Source organism: Anoplopoma fimbria, chromosome 15, assembly GCF_027596085.1.
Source record: "Anoplopoma fimbria isolate UVic2021 breed Golden Eagle Sablefish chromosome 15, Afim_UVic_2022, whole genome shotgun sequence".
NCBI classification, from domain to species: domain Eukaryota; kingdom Metazoa; phylum Chordata; class Actinopteri; order Perciformes; family Anoplopomatidae; genus Anoplopoma; species Anoplopoma fimbria.
Genome location: NC_072463.1, coordinates 20,617,109 through 20,633,643, shown reverse-complemented (window position 1 = coordinate 20,633,643; position 16,535 = coordinate 20,617,109). Strand labels below are relative to the sequence as shown.

The window sequence follows — 16,535 nt, the reverse complement described above, 5'->3', positions numbered from 1 at the left end:
CTGAAGAGTACAGTTTCCAGTGTTTTACACATCCTCATAAAAACTGGCACTATGTAAGCTGCTTAAAAAGCACAGAGTTTGCATTTTTTTGTTTTGCATTTACAAGAACAGGATGCACACTCGTATATCCCACATATGTTTGCATCCAGGAGCAACTGGCTGTATAATCATGGTGGCAGATTCGCTGTGTTGAGGATCTGGTGCTTAGCAAGTTGCTGTAGAGGCCTCAGGATGTTTGCTTTAGCACCACAGAAGCTTCCGTCACACAGGTCAGGTGACAGACAGATCTACTCCTGCTGCTGGGATTTAAATGCCCCCATCAGAAAAAGAGGTCTAAAATCGTAATGATCAGCAACGAAAACTGCAAGTCTTCAAAATATCAAAGCTTCCTAGGGTATATGTAAATACTTGCCTTCTGTAAGGTCTTGCTCAAGAACGTCCATTAGATGCTGATGGCAGTTTAATTGGGCTGTAATGGTCGCTTTGGTTGCCACCACTTCATTACAACCATATGATCCTCACAGCTTTATTGGTAACACTGGGGCCCCAGGGGCAAGAACAGAGACTATAAGCGATGTTTTATGACCTCTCCTCTGTAAAGATGAGACCTCCTGGCCCTAATGTCAACTCCCTCTGTGCTCGGCTGGAATTCCTGACACTTTCTGAGGGAAAGGTCATGGAGGAAAGCTCAGTAATAGGTGCTTGGTATAATAGGCGTCATTCCTCTTGCTTAATGACGTCTTCGATTGATCAGCTTTTTCAAAGGTGGGTTTGAATATAATTGTGTTCACTACAGCACCGCAACAGGTTCATTTAGCATCTCACTAATGGGAACTGCTTTTTTCACACTCATAACTCACTGGTGGCATCATTCAAAAAGTAAAAAGGTAAATTACTTTAATATATCCACTGGTTCGTACAAGAATGTATACCACAGATTTCTTTTCTCAGGCGGCCAAAACGCCTGTTTGTGAAGTTCCTATGACGATGACCTGATGAGATCTCTGCCAGTGTGGCTTGGTTTTTTTTTTTGTATTATAATGTACGAGGCTGACTGTGTTGCAAGTTTCCCGTCAGTTCCTCTATTCTACATAGAAAGAGGAAGAGTGGGGAGAAATTGAAAGAGACCCTTCTCCCTGTGAGCATAGTTCTGCAATATTGGAACGTACCTTTTTTTCCCTTTGACGTAATGACAGTTTCCACTGTCATTGGTCAAGATTTAAAACAGCTCAGGAATAACAATGGTGAGTGGTATTACAGCTACATGCCTGATATGCCTACAAACCCAGCCTGAATTCTGTTTTGTGGTTTTCAGGGGTGTGGTTTGTCTTCACTTCCTCATAACACCAGCTGCAGGGTAACATTTGCACAGGTACTACTAATGTAATACTCCTTTTCTGACTCAGGGTTGTGAATAAAGTCATCGTGGCTTAACATTGGCCTACAGTTCAACAGCCACACCCAGCTGGATAATAACTGTAAGATTTGAGATGCCTGCAGTGACAGATATTCTTGTGCACATTGGCCAACACCGTCATTAAAGTGGTTTATTTATCTTCAAAATGGTAGGAGGGAACACCTACTCTAAACCACAGCTCACACAGCTTGGTTCAGTGGCTGCTTATCCTCAAGGACAGTATAAAAAAAAAACTTTTTGGTTTTAAACTTCTCTCCCTCTGTCTGTGGGTTAAGTTCTCTGAACCTTCGGTAGCCTCTTTGAGTGAGCTGTTGAATAATGAACTCACGCGGAGCTCGGTGTAAAACAAGTCCGGAAGTGGCTGAAAGTTGTTTCAGGTTTCCTGCTGAGGTTAGCTCTCTTGAATGCCACGCTGCATGCAAACCCCCCTGGTTGCCTTTACACAGACGCTCTCTTTGCCGTTTATGTTGTAGGTGTGACTTGAGTTTGTTTTGAATGCAGGTGTGTCGGTGCAGGTTTTACTCAGAAACAATCTAAAAAAGTCTTATGGTTTAAATGTGGGCTATGCTGTGGGATAGGCCCGATAAATGAGGTTGAAAATGTGTGTGACTGTAAGTAAAAGGTGCACTCTGGGCATTGGTCCAAAATACATTCCATTCATATCTGTAACTGAAGGTTACTTGCTGTGGTGAAATTACAAATTCAGAGAACCATAAAATTAGTATCAAGAGCTAGGGGTCCACACGACAGAACCAATTAGTTTTTAATGGATAAATGAAGTACAAGCATTAACTACATCATTTAAGCCACTAACCATACAGTTTTGTTTGTATAGCAATGACATATAATCATATTGTTTTTCCACTTTAAAAACCATCCAATCTAAGTTCCATTACATATGTTAAGCCTCAGGGCTTCTATTTATATTACATTATGTGAAAACTTTGAAAATTGTCCACATAGTTCCTCTTGAGAATTCCAGGATGTTTGACACAGCTGTGTGAGTGGGAACCAGTTTGTCTTTGGACTCATATGCTGTGTTTTCCCAGCTGTAACACACAGAGAGTAAAGAGGATCATAGCTGAGTGTTAACAATCTTGCCCTTGAGATGTAAGCAGTGCTATGTATCTTGAAAGGGGGGGGCAGACATTATAGATGGTGCTGCAGCTTGAGGTCTCCTGCGTCGCTTGGCTGCGAGGAATGAAAACCTCAGTGCGTCTGTTTCTGAAGCAACATGAAATCTATTGGATGCTTTTGAAATTCTTCTTCTTCATACAGTACGCAGAGCATGAACTGACCTTTGCCATGTGCCATCTGTAATTTGGATTTACAAAACCTCCTCAGCACGCACAGAAACAGTAACATAGAGAGGAGTCATTCACTCAGCTGCTGCATCCACCAGCCACATGTATTCATTCACAGCCAGCACACACTGACTGACCGAACTCAGGCCTCATTCAGCAGCTTGCCACCACACTGTCACGCTCCATGACTGACTACATATGTATATATGACACAATCCCTGTTAATTACTGAGGAGTCAGTGTTTAGAGTCTCACTACGCCTGGATTAGACAACAGTCTGGGCTTGGGAAGAAATCTCAGATCTCAGGCTAGTCAGGCGCTGCTAATCACACACACAGTCCTGATTCAGACTACTGAGAGCTAATGGTTTAGGGATAGGCTACACACACACTCACACACACACACACACACACACACACACACACACACACACACACACACACACACACACACACACACACACACACACACACACACACACACACACACACACACACACACACACACACACACACATGCTGCACCCACCCTTCTGCAGTTCTCCCCTTGGTGCTGGGCCGCCACACATTCTAATGATGACAAATACATCATTGCACTAGAATGCCGTAGGGACAGCAGTCACAGGCAGTCAAGTCTCCGCAAAACCGGTGGTATTTCAAGCAAGGAATCAATACACTACTCCACTTTTACTGATACCACGTTGGAGCCACACTCAACCTATAACACTAATATTATACGTAGTGTTTATTATAACCTAACACTGCCTACAAAGACTAACGGGAGTTATACAAGTTTGTGTTCAGCTCTTTTTAGTTTCGATATGGACTGATAAGCACTGGTGTGTTGTAGTGCTAATATGGCTGTATTTACAGTTATGGAGGAAGGGGGCAAGTGTGCACTATTTTCTCACAGATCTGGATTTGTGTCCCCCTCTCAACTGCAGCACAGCTGTCTTAACAGCACCCCCTCCCTCCTCCTGTTCCCCTGCAGGGGGTGTTGGTGGAGGTGGGTGTGAGGGGGGTTAAGTCAGCATTGTGTTTCTATAAGCTTGTTGTCCTGGTGGGATTTGCTTCACTGGCACCACATCGCCTCATGCTTTTAAATCCATGAAACAAGAGCGTCAGAGATTATTAGCATTGTGGCATCTCATTATCAGAGACACTGATCACATGCTCTCTTTTGGAAAGGAGCTCTGGCCTGTTGTCTCTTTCTGGAGCACAAAGTGAAGCATTACGTGAAGCATAAAGAGAAAAAGGTGATCTGTGTGTGTGGTAAGAGGAGGTGGAGGGTTGGAAACCTTTGCATGATCAGAGGAGTCACACATTTATGCAGCTTCCTCTATTTTTAATCAGCCCAGTTTGATGTCTATTCTTGAGCCACTCCCTAATAGCGAGAAAATGAGTCTTCCTTTCTGGAGCAGTGTCTCTTGGCTCCAGGCGGCGTGATGATGGTGACACAAAGGATCTTCTGTGTCACTTGGCTGTGATGCGGCAGAGTGGTGCGCACCACACAGGCTGCATGGAGCAAGGCTCTCCTCCACCCATCTGGTTTGGAGGGGAGCTGCACTGCACCCTCATGTTTTCTTGTTTTCAAAGAACCAAGGGGGGGATACGTGCACATTACGGAGTCCATGCAGATGTTTTTCACTATGTTTTGTGTGTAGAAAGTGCAGACTGGCCTGGGGTTTGAATTGTACATGAATCGAATGAAAGTAAGACTAATTGCACACAGAAAGACCAAACAGCCGCAACGAATTTCATCACCATGCTATAATCAATAAGTTTCCTGTGTTAAAGCAGTGCACAATGTGGCCTATTTATGAGGACTTGAACTGGGTTGTTCTTACTGCAGGTTTTTCCACACAGGTAAGAGTTATTTCTACTAATAGCACCATCTGTTGGTAGAAAATGCCCCCATTCTGTCTTGGTGCATGCAGCATGTACGCCACATGTTCAGTAATGAATTTTTACGGTCACTGGAATCAACTGTTAGGTGTATATGATAACAGATTAGAGACACCACTGCTTCACTGTGGGCCGTCCTCATTTACTCCGAGCCTCCCCGATTCCCTGTAGTGCTAGCCTCATTAGCCAACCGCAAGAAGACAGTAACTACATTATATAAATTATTTTGGGTTAACATTTAAGGGGGAGAGAACACCAAAGAGACTGGAGAACAGATTCTAAATGAACTGACTGAGGGAGCTGTGTGTGGCGAGAGGATGAAATGTTGACACAGAATAGTGGAGCTCGCCTCTACCAGTTTAATCTTCCAATAACCCCTCTGGGTCCCGTCCTCGCCACACATGGGGACATGGACTTATTACCAGCTGTGAGTCAAATTAATTAGCTGAACACATCCTGGTCACAGCCAAAGGAGACCTCAGTAGTAGGCTGACTCGGATTGTAACAGTCCAGCTGCCCCAGGCAGACGTAAGAGTTCAGAGAAGGGCCACAGGGAGAGATTATTGTAAATGATCCGATGTAGTAATTTAAGTAACTGTAAAAAAAGAAAACATTAATCTCACTACTCCTCTTGTGAATGGCCATATCATCAACCAAGACCTATCAGGGGGTCGGATTGTTAAACTATGATATTCAACCTCACCAAATCATAAATACATTTAAACATTTTCGATCACAGTTGGAATAATGACTCTATTAGTTTGGACAGGAAGGGTTGTATTGGTTCAATTACGTGTTTTATCAAATGTGCCAACAGTTCATGTTGTATTTAAACGATGATTTGGCATTAATTAGCGCTTATGAAGAGTTGCTTGTTTCTGTTAAAATTAAAAATCTAATCATTAAATTCCTAAAAAAAAAAAAAAGAGGCAGTATGCCATCACAGATGTTTCTGCCATAAAGTAGAAGAACATTTCAGGCAAGCTTAGCTTTGTCCCTCTGGATTCGCATAGAGAAGAAATTTAGGATGAGCATGAGGAGCATCTTATTAATGCATAATCAACTTTGCTCCCACTGCATTCTTCTATAATGTGATTTAACTATTTAATGGGACCTTCAGTGTTAACCCCACCCTGTCAACATCAACATTAGCATTTTTATTTGGTCTGAACGTTGGAGGCCACCCTGCTCATTACACTAGAGCCCCACTGTGTAAACAGAGAGCAGCATGAAAGGCTGTGAGGGGCCCCTGCATGCCTGTGGGAGTACGGGCGTACTTCATGGTTTATGCTTGAAAAAGAGCCATAATCTTCCATCTAATCTGGGGCTTTGGGTGGAATTCCCCTTTGCATGGAGGGCTCATATGAGCTAGCATACACAATGTTGACCTCAGTAGTAAAAAAGGCTGGGTTAACTACATAAACATAAACTTTGGATTGAGAAATGTAGTCATGATTTGTTTCTTATCTCTCTCAATGTGATACATTCTAATAATGTAACAACAAAGTCATCGCAACTTAAATTAACATTTAGTTGCGAGATAACCAGCTTTGCTTAATACTCTAATAATACCTTTTTGCACAGAGGAAACATTTACACACTTTTTTTGGGACCATTGCCCCCTAGTGCTCCAAATGGGCAATTTCTGAATTTACATACCTCATTCACAATTAGAAGAAATCCTTTAAGTTACAGTGAAAAGCACTCTTACAGCAATATGGCTGTCAGTAGCTGCTCCTTTCTAGGGTAAGGTCAACAATTTCAATCTTACATGTGACCGTGCGTAATATACTAATGTTATTACCTGCAACAATGTTTATTTAATCATACACAGCAGAAAAAGGCAGTGCTCACGAGCAAAAGCACAGTAAGTCTTGTGTTTGTAGTTTCCTGCAGTTAAGTGTGCTTTAAACTCTGGACTTTAACTGTGTTTTGAATTAAATGACTAAAGATCACAGACATTTGCAAGACTAATCCTCAACCTCAAACATACAAATGAATGAAAACATGGTTCAGTCCCTTCCTGGCCTATTCGTGAACCCCTCTCGCTTTAAAGATAAGCTCTTTCTGTCATGTCTGTGCTTGCACATGTCTGCCATCTACCTTCGCATCCCTACAATTACACAAAACAACGAAACTGATATTATTTAAACTTTGTTTAATAGTAAATGAAAAATATATATTTTAAAATTGTTGCAATTTTCAGTATTGTTTTAATCCTATTACTATATCAGCAAAGTCATATATAAGAGCCTATTTTTACATACACAAAACTGTTCAAGAGTGCAGACATGAAGATACATTGATTAGGGGGCCCGTCAGTCTTTTCTCCGGATGTGCAGGATGTGGATGTCAGGACAACTAAACTCTGGGTCTTGTTTGTCTGAAGGGATCTCCTCACAGTTGAAGTTTTGTTGCAGCAACTAAAAGATAACAACAACAACAACAACAACAAAAACACATACTTACTGAGGGAAGAGGCCATAAATCTCAACTTCTTAGTATCTATTTAACGTATTATTAGTATGGAACAGGCAGTTAGGCTCTCACCTCAAAAAACTGCTGTTCCACTTTTGGGTTGACACCTTCTGTGCGCTGCTCATAGCAGCAAATGATGCAGGTCTCTGGTCCAGAGAGCAGCTTCAAGCTCTCCACCAGTGGAACAATAGACTGTGTGGAAATGAAATGATTGTGAATACAAAGACAAAAACAGCATTGACCCTCAAGTTTAACTTTGAATTACAATGATGGTGATACAGTGCACATTTGGTTCAAATTTAGATTAAAAAGTAGAAAACTCTTTTTAGTTACCTGCTCATAATAGATGCAATCTGCCATAAGGACATAATGAGGGGGAGGCTGGAAGTCAGACACATCTTCACCCCTTTTAAAAAGAGAATAAATCAAACAGTCAGCATTTGGACATGTCTCGCAAAGTGTTGAACATGTGGCTTGGATACATGAATGTAATCCAAAAAACAGAACATAAGTACAAACCATTTCAATACCTTGGCAGTTACTGATCCACCACTGATGAGTGCCTGGTTTTCCTGGATGTTTACTCTTAGCAGGGTCTGCAAGTCCTCCAGGTCTGTCACAGTAACCAGAGCTCTGTGGGATGTAGTACACAGCAATGAAAACAACTGCCCTCTTGTCCTTTTGCATGTTATTAGTTTAAATCTTTCTTATATACAGTCTATGGTTTTTAATCAATGAAATTATGTCAAGGCTGAACATATACATCAATACTTTAAGGACAGAGTAACACACACTAGGCAGTCATCTCACCCCAGTGTTGCTGCCATCAGACCCACAACTCCTGTCCCAGCTCCCAACTCCACCACACTCTTTCCAGCCCAGACGTTCACTCCAGAGGACGGGTCATAAAATAGTTTGGTCTCTAAATATTTCGCCAGAACGATGGCTGCATCCCAAACCACGCAGCCAACGTCCCCCAAGTAGCACTGCTTCACTTTCAGGGTGCACCCGTCGTTTTTCTCTATTTCCCTCACAAAGTAATCAGCCTCATCTGCGTCCGCCGCCATGTTGGCCCTCGGCAGGAACGCATGAGAGGACTTCCGGTTTGATTTTTCCAGAATAAAAGAGTTAAGAACAAGAAGAAACACAAAGGCAGAAAACTTATTTTCACAAGAACAAATTGTTAGCAAAATGCAACTATTCATTTTGTAAAATACTGTCTGTGGTACTCATCATTCTAATAAAAGTGATGGCAGCCCTTCAGCAGCACTGTCAACTGTTTTGAGATATAAAGTGATACAACTCTTTTTCTAATTGATAGAGACTACATAAGATATGTCCTAAATACAGTCCATGGGTGTGTCAGGCACTTACACAAATAAATATACATAAATAAATATAAATATAAAAATATATAATAAATAATATAATATAATATAAATAAATATACATAAATAAATATAAATATATATATATAAATATACAAAATACAGTTGTGGTCTTGACCTCAAAGTCTGCCACAGGCTGCAATGGTGATGGTTTGCTTAAGATAGCTATTTTGATAGCTAACACTCCTCAGGCCATGTATATATTGTTATTTTATGTATATATACGTATTATTAGCTGCTTCCTCTTTCCTTCCTTCACTCGTTTTAGTTCCTCTTCTTGCCAAGTCATGATTTGCTTAACCTTTTGGATAGCTGTTGCCTTTGTGACCCAGCCTGTTTTATAACACCATGGTCTATTGGAAAACTAATGATGAACAAATCTTCCTATAGGGTATTTCGGTGTAACATTGGATTGTGTGATACGGTTTTGTTGCTGGTTTGATGGTTGCTTTAAAATCTATACTCAGAAAATTGTTGCATTATGTTTCCAACTCCTACATCATCCAAAGGTAACTAAATCAATCATCCAAACTAAAAACTATCCAAACTATAAGTTATCCAAGCTATACTCTAGATAATTCAGTTCCCTTAGTATACTGTTCTCATCAAGACCATCTCCATTTCACTGCCTATGGGCCTCTTATTGGCATTTGTTCAAATTAGGGTGCTTTCGTTTCATTTTCAGTTACAGATGTAAATAAGTTTAAAAGATCTTTAAAATTTCAATCAAAACTTTGCTGTTTCAGAAGGTTCCCAAGACCTAAACAAATTCAAACCTGGTAAAAACAACTAAATAAATAAAACAAGACTATCATGTTACTACTAATATGAGATCTTCTTTTTATAATGTGTATAAGCTCATTATCCCATAGACACCATAGTCTACTCTGAATATCACAGCCATTGTTTCCTCTTAATATCTTTCCTTTTCTTTTACTGTATTATTTTTTATCTCCAATATTTGGTAAATAAATTTGGTATATAAAACATTAGTTATTATATTATATTTGGTAAATATATATTATTATTTGGTAAATAAAATGTAGTTATTGTGGCTTTGAGCAATAACACTGCATTCCTGTGTGAGGAACATTTGAGGTCAAGGGTCAACCTCTGACATCATTGCGCGCGTAGCTAGCAGAGCCCGGTAGCTAACAGTCAAAGCTAGCTGTGGGTCTCATTAACATTCAACATTACCACTCACACATGTCTTCATTAGCTGGGTAATATAACTGTTTCTTTGCGGGGGTCTGAACATGTTTGGCAGCAGCACAGAGGAGGTAGGGGACACCTCGGGGTGTGGACCGACATGGGGGTTTCCTCAACGGACAGAAGCAGACTCCATGAAACCACCTCGTACGGGCCCGCGTCTGCCTCCTCCGGCTCATCCCACCAGAGTTTAGAGGAAGGCAGTTCTAGCTCCTGTCATGGCCCATCACTGCCCCCAATGGCCTCAGGTGATGTTAGGGATGCCAAAGGAGTTTAAGATAGTACTTTAACACAATTAGATAAGGGACAGTACATTATGATAAGGACATTATTAAAGTGTTTAATAGTGGACCATAGAATAACAATAGGGCCACATTTGCAATTTGAGGCACAGTACTAATAATATGACACCCTCTCCTCATGTTTTGTCTCTCCATAGGTCAGATCCATAACAGCTTCAGGTTAGGCCGGATAGATCCATCCCTCCTTGCATCCACCTCGGACAGCTCCTCCCTCCGCAGCCGTGGAGGAACACCTAAACCCAGGAGGACACCGGGGTGTGCCGGGGTCACTGGCACACACCCAGCACGCACACCATTGACTGATCCCACCGGTACTTCAGCCACACATCTTCTTCGAAACGTATCAAGATGGCTGAAGCTGTGTTTTCTAATTCTGATTCCTGTGTTTTGTGCAGCAACAAGTTGCTCCTCTGTGACCACGACCTCTGGTGCCTCTGTGATTGTGGCAGTGGTTGAAGGGCGCGGTTTGGCTAGGGGAGAGATTGGCATGGCTAGTCTCAATTTGAAATGTCCAGAGCTTGTACTCTCGCAGTTTGCAGACACTGGGACGTATGCCAAGGTAACCAATTCATGGTCACAAAACTACAGTACAACCTACATGCTTGATTGGCTGTTAATCATGGCTACACTCAGCAGAGACTCTGAAATAGAGGAAACTCCTGTCTCATTCATATTTTACTCTTCTGAAGGTCATAACCAAGATTCACATCTTGGTGCCGCTCGAAATACTTATGCCAGACACAGCCAGTGAGAAGGGGAAAGGGACGAAGCTGTTCAGCCTCATCACAGAGAACTTCCCGGTACTGATCTAGTTTAGGAATAATAAGCAAAACCCACAATTCATTGAAACAAATACTTACTTACTCTCATTCGCTCACTCCCTCCTGGTTTATACTACTGTGAACTGTGTATGGGGCATCCCACCTATTGACATGTGTTTTAGTTAAATGCTAATGTACTGTAATTAGCATAATATTATGGTTTTTTTCAGGGAGTAGCTTTCACTGCTATCCAAAGGAAGTATTTTAATGAGAGGAAAGGACTGGAGTACATTCAGCAGCTGTGTGCTCCAGAATTTGGCACCGTCCTCATGGAAGTGCAAGCTAAGTACGCCACTGAGTACAATAATGTATACAAATAGATATACTGTAACACAAATCTTTTATTACAAATGTCATGATTTGTTCAGGTATTATTGCCTAGCAGCAGCTGCTGCTTTGCTGAAATATTTAGAATTCATCCAGAACTCCGTCTATGCTGGCAAGTCTCTCAAAGTGAGCTTTAAAGGGAGTGAACAGACGGCAATGGTTGACTCTACATCTGCTGCTAACCTGGAGCTGGTTGTCAATAATAGAGACCACAAGTAAGGGGGCAAGAGTGTGACAACATCATCCTTTGTATGTGTAGTGTTTGTATAATCATGTACAGTAAGTGTTCAGTCTGTTTGTCTCTACAGGAGCGAGCATACTCTTTTAGGGGTACTTAACCACACCAAAACACCTGGTGGTGCGAGAAGGTTGCGCTCCAATATTCTGGAGCCTCTTGTTGATGTGGACACCATCAACATACGCCTGGACACCATACAAGAGCTGCTGCAGGATGAGGAGCTCTTCTTTGGCCTGAAGAATGGTCAGGAATGAATCAGACATTTAATAAAGTTAATGCTGGAGATGGGAGCATAACACAGTATTTGACTATTTATTCTTTTGCACTCCTTAGCCATAGCTCATTTCCTTGACATTGACCAGCTGCTCTCTGTTCTTGTCCAAATCCCGAAGCAGGAAACAGTACGTACCGTACTTTCAGTACTCACAGTTGCACAAGATGATATCATTGCAGTGGAATGTCTTGCCCTGAAGTGAATTCATGTGTGTATGTTTTTAAATGCTTAAAGACACAAGGTATTTCTTTTCATGCACTTTTAATTACGTTTGCTTTGTTTTTACAGGTTCAGGTTGCTGAAGCAAAAATTACACACGTCATTCAACTGAAACACACACTGGACCTGGTGCCACGGTTAAGGGTATGTGAATTTAGCTCAACATCATCCTTTAACCATGGATAGGATGAAAAAACACTTTTTACCCCACCAAAAGCCTTGTACTAGCTGTTATTTTGTTATAATGTGAATTGCAAGTCTTTTAAACCTTGCACTTTATGAGCAGATGGTGTTGAAGAATTGCAATACAGCTCTGCTCAAGGCATACAGCACCTCATTGGAAGACAACAGGTACCAAGCCTTGTGCCTAAGGTAGATATAGATTTACTATCATGTGCAGTCTACAGACTTCCTCTGCCATGTTTGTGTCCGCCTCAGGTTTGACATGATCTTAGAGCAGATCAAGACAGTGGTTAATGAGGACACTACCTACATGAAGGGGAGCCTGAACATGCGCACCCAGAAGTGTTATGCGGTCCGCCCCAACATCAACGAGTTCCTCGACATTGCACGCAGAGCTTACACTGAGATAGTGGACGACATTGCAGGTGTTTAGACTGGCCGTTCATTTAATATCTTTGGTTTACGATGTTTGTATATGTTATTTATACATCCAAGCTTAATGAATGGCATTGTGTTGCACAGGGCTAGTGAACCAGATGGGGGAGAAATATGGTTTGCCAATGCGTACCAGCTACAGCACAGCTCGAGGTTTCTTCATTCAAATGAAGCTCGAAGGAGTGGTCTTACCTGAAGGGAAACTCCCCCCTGAGTTTATCAAGGTATAGTCCACTAGAGGCAGGGCTAATAGACAAACTCAGAACAAACTAAAATGAATGCATCATCTGGGAAGGAAAACAAAGTTAAATGAAACTAATGAACTCATAAAACATATGCCACCACAGGTAACAAAGCACAAGAACAACTATGGATTCACCATTGCAGACCTGATGAAGATGAATGACCGCTGTGATGAGGCCCTGAGGGAGATCTTTCACATGTCCTATGTGTAAGTAGATCATGATCCTATCACTGACAAACATGCACAGTAATGTATTGTAGGCACTGATTTGCACTACTCTGAATATTGAAAGAAAAATTGTTTTTGTACAAGGGCTTCCCTATACTAAAGAGCTTCTTAGCTAGGTAAATATAACATTTCCTTGAGCAATTAGTTGATTTAATATGTCTGATTGTTTCTCTAGCACATTTTCCATTCCACCGAGGAATATCACTATGCAGAAAAGACCATCTTTAAATATAGTTTTGATGCCAGAGATGACTGACAATCCCTAGATAAAAGGACACAAGAATCATTTCTTAGCCGACAAAAACCTAAACAACCAATTAGTTAACTCATACATTAAATGGGGGCCCTGCAAGTTTCTAATTTTCTCTATCCAAGCAAGTTTGTATCTTAACAGATTTGTTTCCTCAATTTATTCTAATTCTTGTCCACCAGAGGGTGCTATTTGTTAGCTCATTTTCCTCCTGTGAAATGCCCCTTTAGCATCTAACTTGTCTCCATACAGGGTGATATGTCAGCTGCTCAGCACAATCCATGAGCATATTCACTGCCTTTACAAGCTCTCGGATGCCGTATCCATGCTGGACATGTTGCTGTCACTGGCCAACGCATGCACCATCTCAGACTATGGTAACTATGACTAACTGTCGATATCCAAGTCCGGTTAACTGTCAAATTAACCTTGAAGAAGGATACCCATATGTTGTCTGAGGGAGGACTGTGTGCACACAAGGCAGCACCCAGCCAACGTCACACACGACAGCCAGAAACTACTCCTCTGAGCTGGCACTTCTGCCGTCTTCATTTTTTTTTTTTTTTGCGGGTCGTGGGCAACACCAGCCCGATCAGCCACGTGGGTGGTGAGCGCTGGCCTTCAGCTGTCTGAAAGCATATCTCTATGTGCTGACTGCATGCCCCCCTCTATCCCAGCCAGCTTGTACTCAGATTACCCTTGTTACATAAGTGTGCACTGATGTGATGTATTTGCAGGGAGGAGCTAGCTGGCTGTAACAACTGCACACCCCTCTGTCAGAAATAAGCTTTCATTATATTGTGACACACTTTTCAGTTCAACAACTAGCAATTAAGAATTTAAATATAGAGATGAAATCATATACCTAATAATTATTTTTACAACAAAATTGCCAAATACCAACTCATTGCCAAATACTACATTTAAGCTGTATTTTAATGCATTTTGGTCATTCCATGGAAACGCATGAAAGATGATTTATTATGTAAACAAAATACCAACAAATCGATGCATTTTTGATCATCGCTTTTTATCCTGCTGTGTCTGCCAGTGCGCCCAGAATTCACAGACACGCTGGCCATCAAGCAGGGTCGTCACCCCATTCTGGAGCGGATGGTTGGACAGCAGCCCGTATCGAACAATAGCTACATCTCCGAGGGCAGCAACTTTGTCATCATCACTGGACCCAACATGAGCGGCAAATCCACCTACCTCAAACAGGTGGCGTTGTGTCAGATCATGGCTCAGATAGGTCAGCAGGAAACCTTTCAGCCTCTCGTGAATTTGGAGTGCAAAGCTTGGCATGTGCTTGGCTTGATTTTGGAGTAACGCCCTTACATTATTATTCCAGGCTCTTTTGTCCCTGCTGAGTATGCCTCTTTTCGTGTTGCTGACCAGATTTTCACCAGAATAGGTGTGGATGATGATTTTGAAACTAATTCTTCCACCTTCATGTTGGAAATGAAGGAGGTATGTTTGTGTGTTTGTGTCTTCTTAGCATTAGGGCTGCTGACGTTCTTTAATTACATATATGAAGGAACTGAATTACAAAATTATAATTTACTTCATATCTACTCCCCAAAGATCTCTTACATAATCCACAATGTAAGTGACCGATCCCTGATCATCATAGATGAGTTGGGGCGGGGTACCAGTGCTGAGGAGGGCATCGGCATTTGTCACTCAGTTTGTGAGTTTCTCCTCAGCCTCAAGGTAAGAGTATCAACTTATACAGTATCAACTTATACAGCCCTGCACTGACATATAACAAATAGTCAAATAACATTCCCAATCTCTATATGAGTCGTTGAACTTATTGTTGATTTTGGTACACCTCTTAGGTCAACAGCAAGGTAGTAAAGTCAATACAGGAGTAGCTCGTATTTTCAGTTTTTTTAAGGTGTGTGCTGTCTCCTGAATGTTTGCAGGCGTTCACCCTGTTCGCCACACACTTTCTTGAGCTGTGCCAACTAGAGTCTCTGTATCCCAACGCGGAGAACCAGCACTTGGAGGTTCAGCACACACGTAGTGGTGACACTGGTGCAGAGAGCGTGGTGTATACATACTTGCTGAATCGAGGATGTTCTGAAGAAAGACACTATGGTACAGAACCAGTGAAATCTAACTACAATCCTGTTGAAACTGGTCATGAAAAAGGTTACAGAGCTTGTTTTTTGCTCTTCTAGGTCTGAGAGCAGCAGAAATGACGGCACTTCCCTCAGATATAATCCAAGAGGCAAAGATGATTGCCTCCAAAGTTAGCCAGCAGCTTTTGGTATGATTCCTTAAGATCAGCTATTGCCTCTTTGTCCTACCACCCTTGGTACCATAACCTGTTCTATATGCCTTTTATTTACAGTATATTTTAGCCTGTGCTTTTATGGCATGCCACACATAAAACAAGCATTAATTTACATATTTGACCTTGAGAGAGTCAAATGCTGTACAGTGACAGGTAGCACAAATATTTGTTTGTGCTCGATATATAATCCTGCTTCATATCAGAGAAGGGCGTAGTTAAGAGACAATAACCATGGTGTGGTTTGTTTATTGCTCCAGGCCAAACATTACAATGATCCAGGAACACAGAGGCAGAGAGCTGTGTACAAGCTGGCCACCCGCCTCCTGCAGACTGCCAGGAACTCCAGACTGGACCGTGACAGCTTGCGTATGTATCTGAAGGGCCTGAAGAAGCAGTATGAGGCTGAGCTGCTGGCAGCAGGGCAGCCAGCGTCCATTGACACAGAAGAGGAATGATTGATTGAGTTACAAAATTAAAGTCTGAGTACCATTACTGGGCATAGTGTGTTCAGATTAACATATAATATAATAAATTGATTTCTTTGAATTCCAGTGTTCATGTTACATTACATTACATTACAGTCATTTAGCAGACGCTTTTATCCAAAGCGACTTACAGGAAGTGTATTCAACATAGGTATTCAAGAGAACTACTAGTCACCAGAAGTCATAAGTGCATCTCCTTTCTTAAGCAAGCATCTCAAAGCATAAGCCAGAGCAAAAGTATAGTGCAGAGGCAAATTACTACTCATGTGTTTCTTTTTTGACAATAATATCATTATTACACCACAAGTTAATTTGGAAAATGTTGATTAAAACATCCCTAAAGAAACACTGTCCTTATACCTTTACTAACTAAAACAATGTAAGTGTGGTTAGGTCACAAGATGCCACAGATATAGTGCAAGTCCACACATAATGTGCTCGTGTTTTAAGGACTTTGGAGGAAGTGCCATGACCACTCCCCTCTTTGATTCTGCCGACAGTTAGATTTATGAGCCGGGGCTGTCTCC

General features: G+C 41.6%; 2 protein-coding genes across 2 annotated transcripts; one reads left to right on the top strand and one right to left on the bottom strand.

Annotated features, from left to right (window-relative positions):
- Positions 1-6,793: 6,793 nt before the first annotated feature.
- On the bottom strand, positions 6,794-8,200 carry vcpkmt (valosin containing protein lysine (K) methyltransferase). Its single transcript, XM_054613851.1, has 5 exons — positions 7,914-8,200; positions 7,623-7,736; positions 7,437-7,509; positions 7,176-7,295; positions 6,794-7,048 (listed from the first exon to the last, which is right to left on the bottom strand). The coding sequence occupies exons 1-5, from the start codon at positions 8,168-8,170 to the stop codon at positions 6,944-6,946; spliced, it is 669 nt and encodes a 222-aa protein (XP_054469826.1). The 5' UTR covers positions 8,171-8,200; the 3' UTR covers positions 6,794-6,943.
- A 1,402-nt stretch (positions 8,201-9,602) lies between these two features.
- Positions 9,603-16,015, top strand: msh4 (mutS homolog 4). The gene is made up of 20 exons (XM_054613850.1): positions 9,603-9,948; positions 10,140-10,313; positions 10,398-10,561; positions 10,692-10,802; positions 10,994-11,109; positions 11,192-11,365; positions 11,459-11,631; positions 11,722-11,789; positions 11,951-12,025; positions 12,168-12,232; positions 12,320-12,489; positions 12,587-12,723; positions 12,847-12,950; positions 13,474-13,598; positions 14,273-14,473; positions 14,573-14,691; positions 14,806-14,934; positions 15,150-15,324; positions 15,408-15,496; positions 15,781-16,015. Exons 1-20 carry the CDS (start codon positions 9,801-9,803, stop codon positions 15,976-15,978), a joined length of 2,715 nt encoding a protein of 904 aa, XP_054469825.1. The 5' UTR covers positions 9,603-9,800; the 3' UTR covers positions 15,979-16,015.
- The last annotated feature ends 520 nt before the right edge of the window (positions 16,016-16,535 follow it).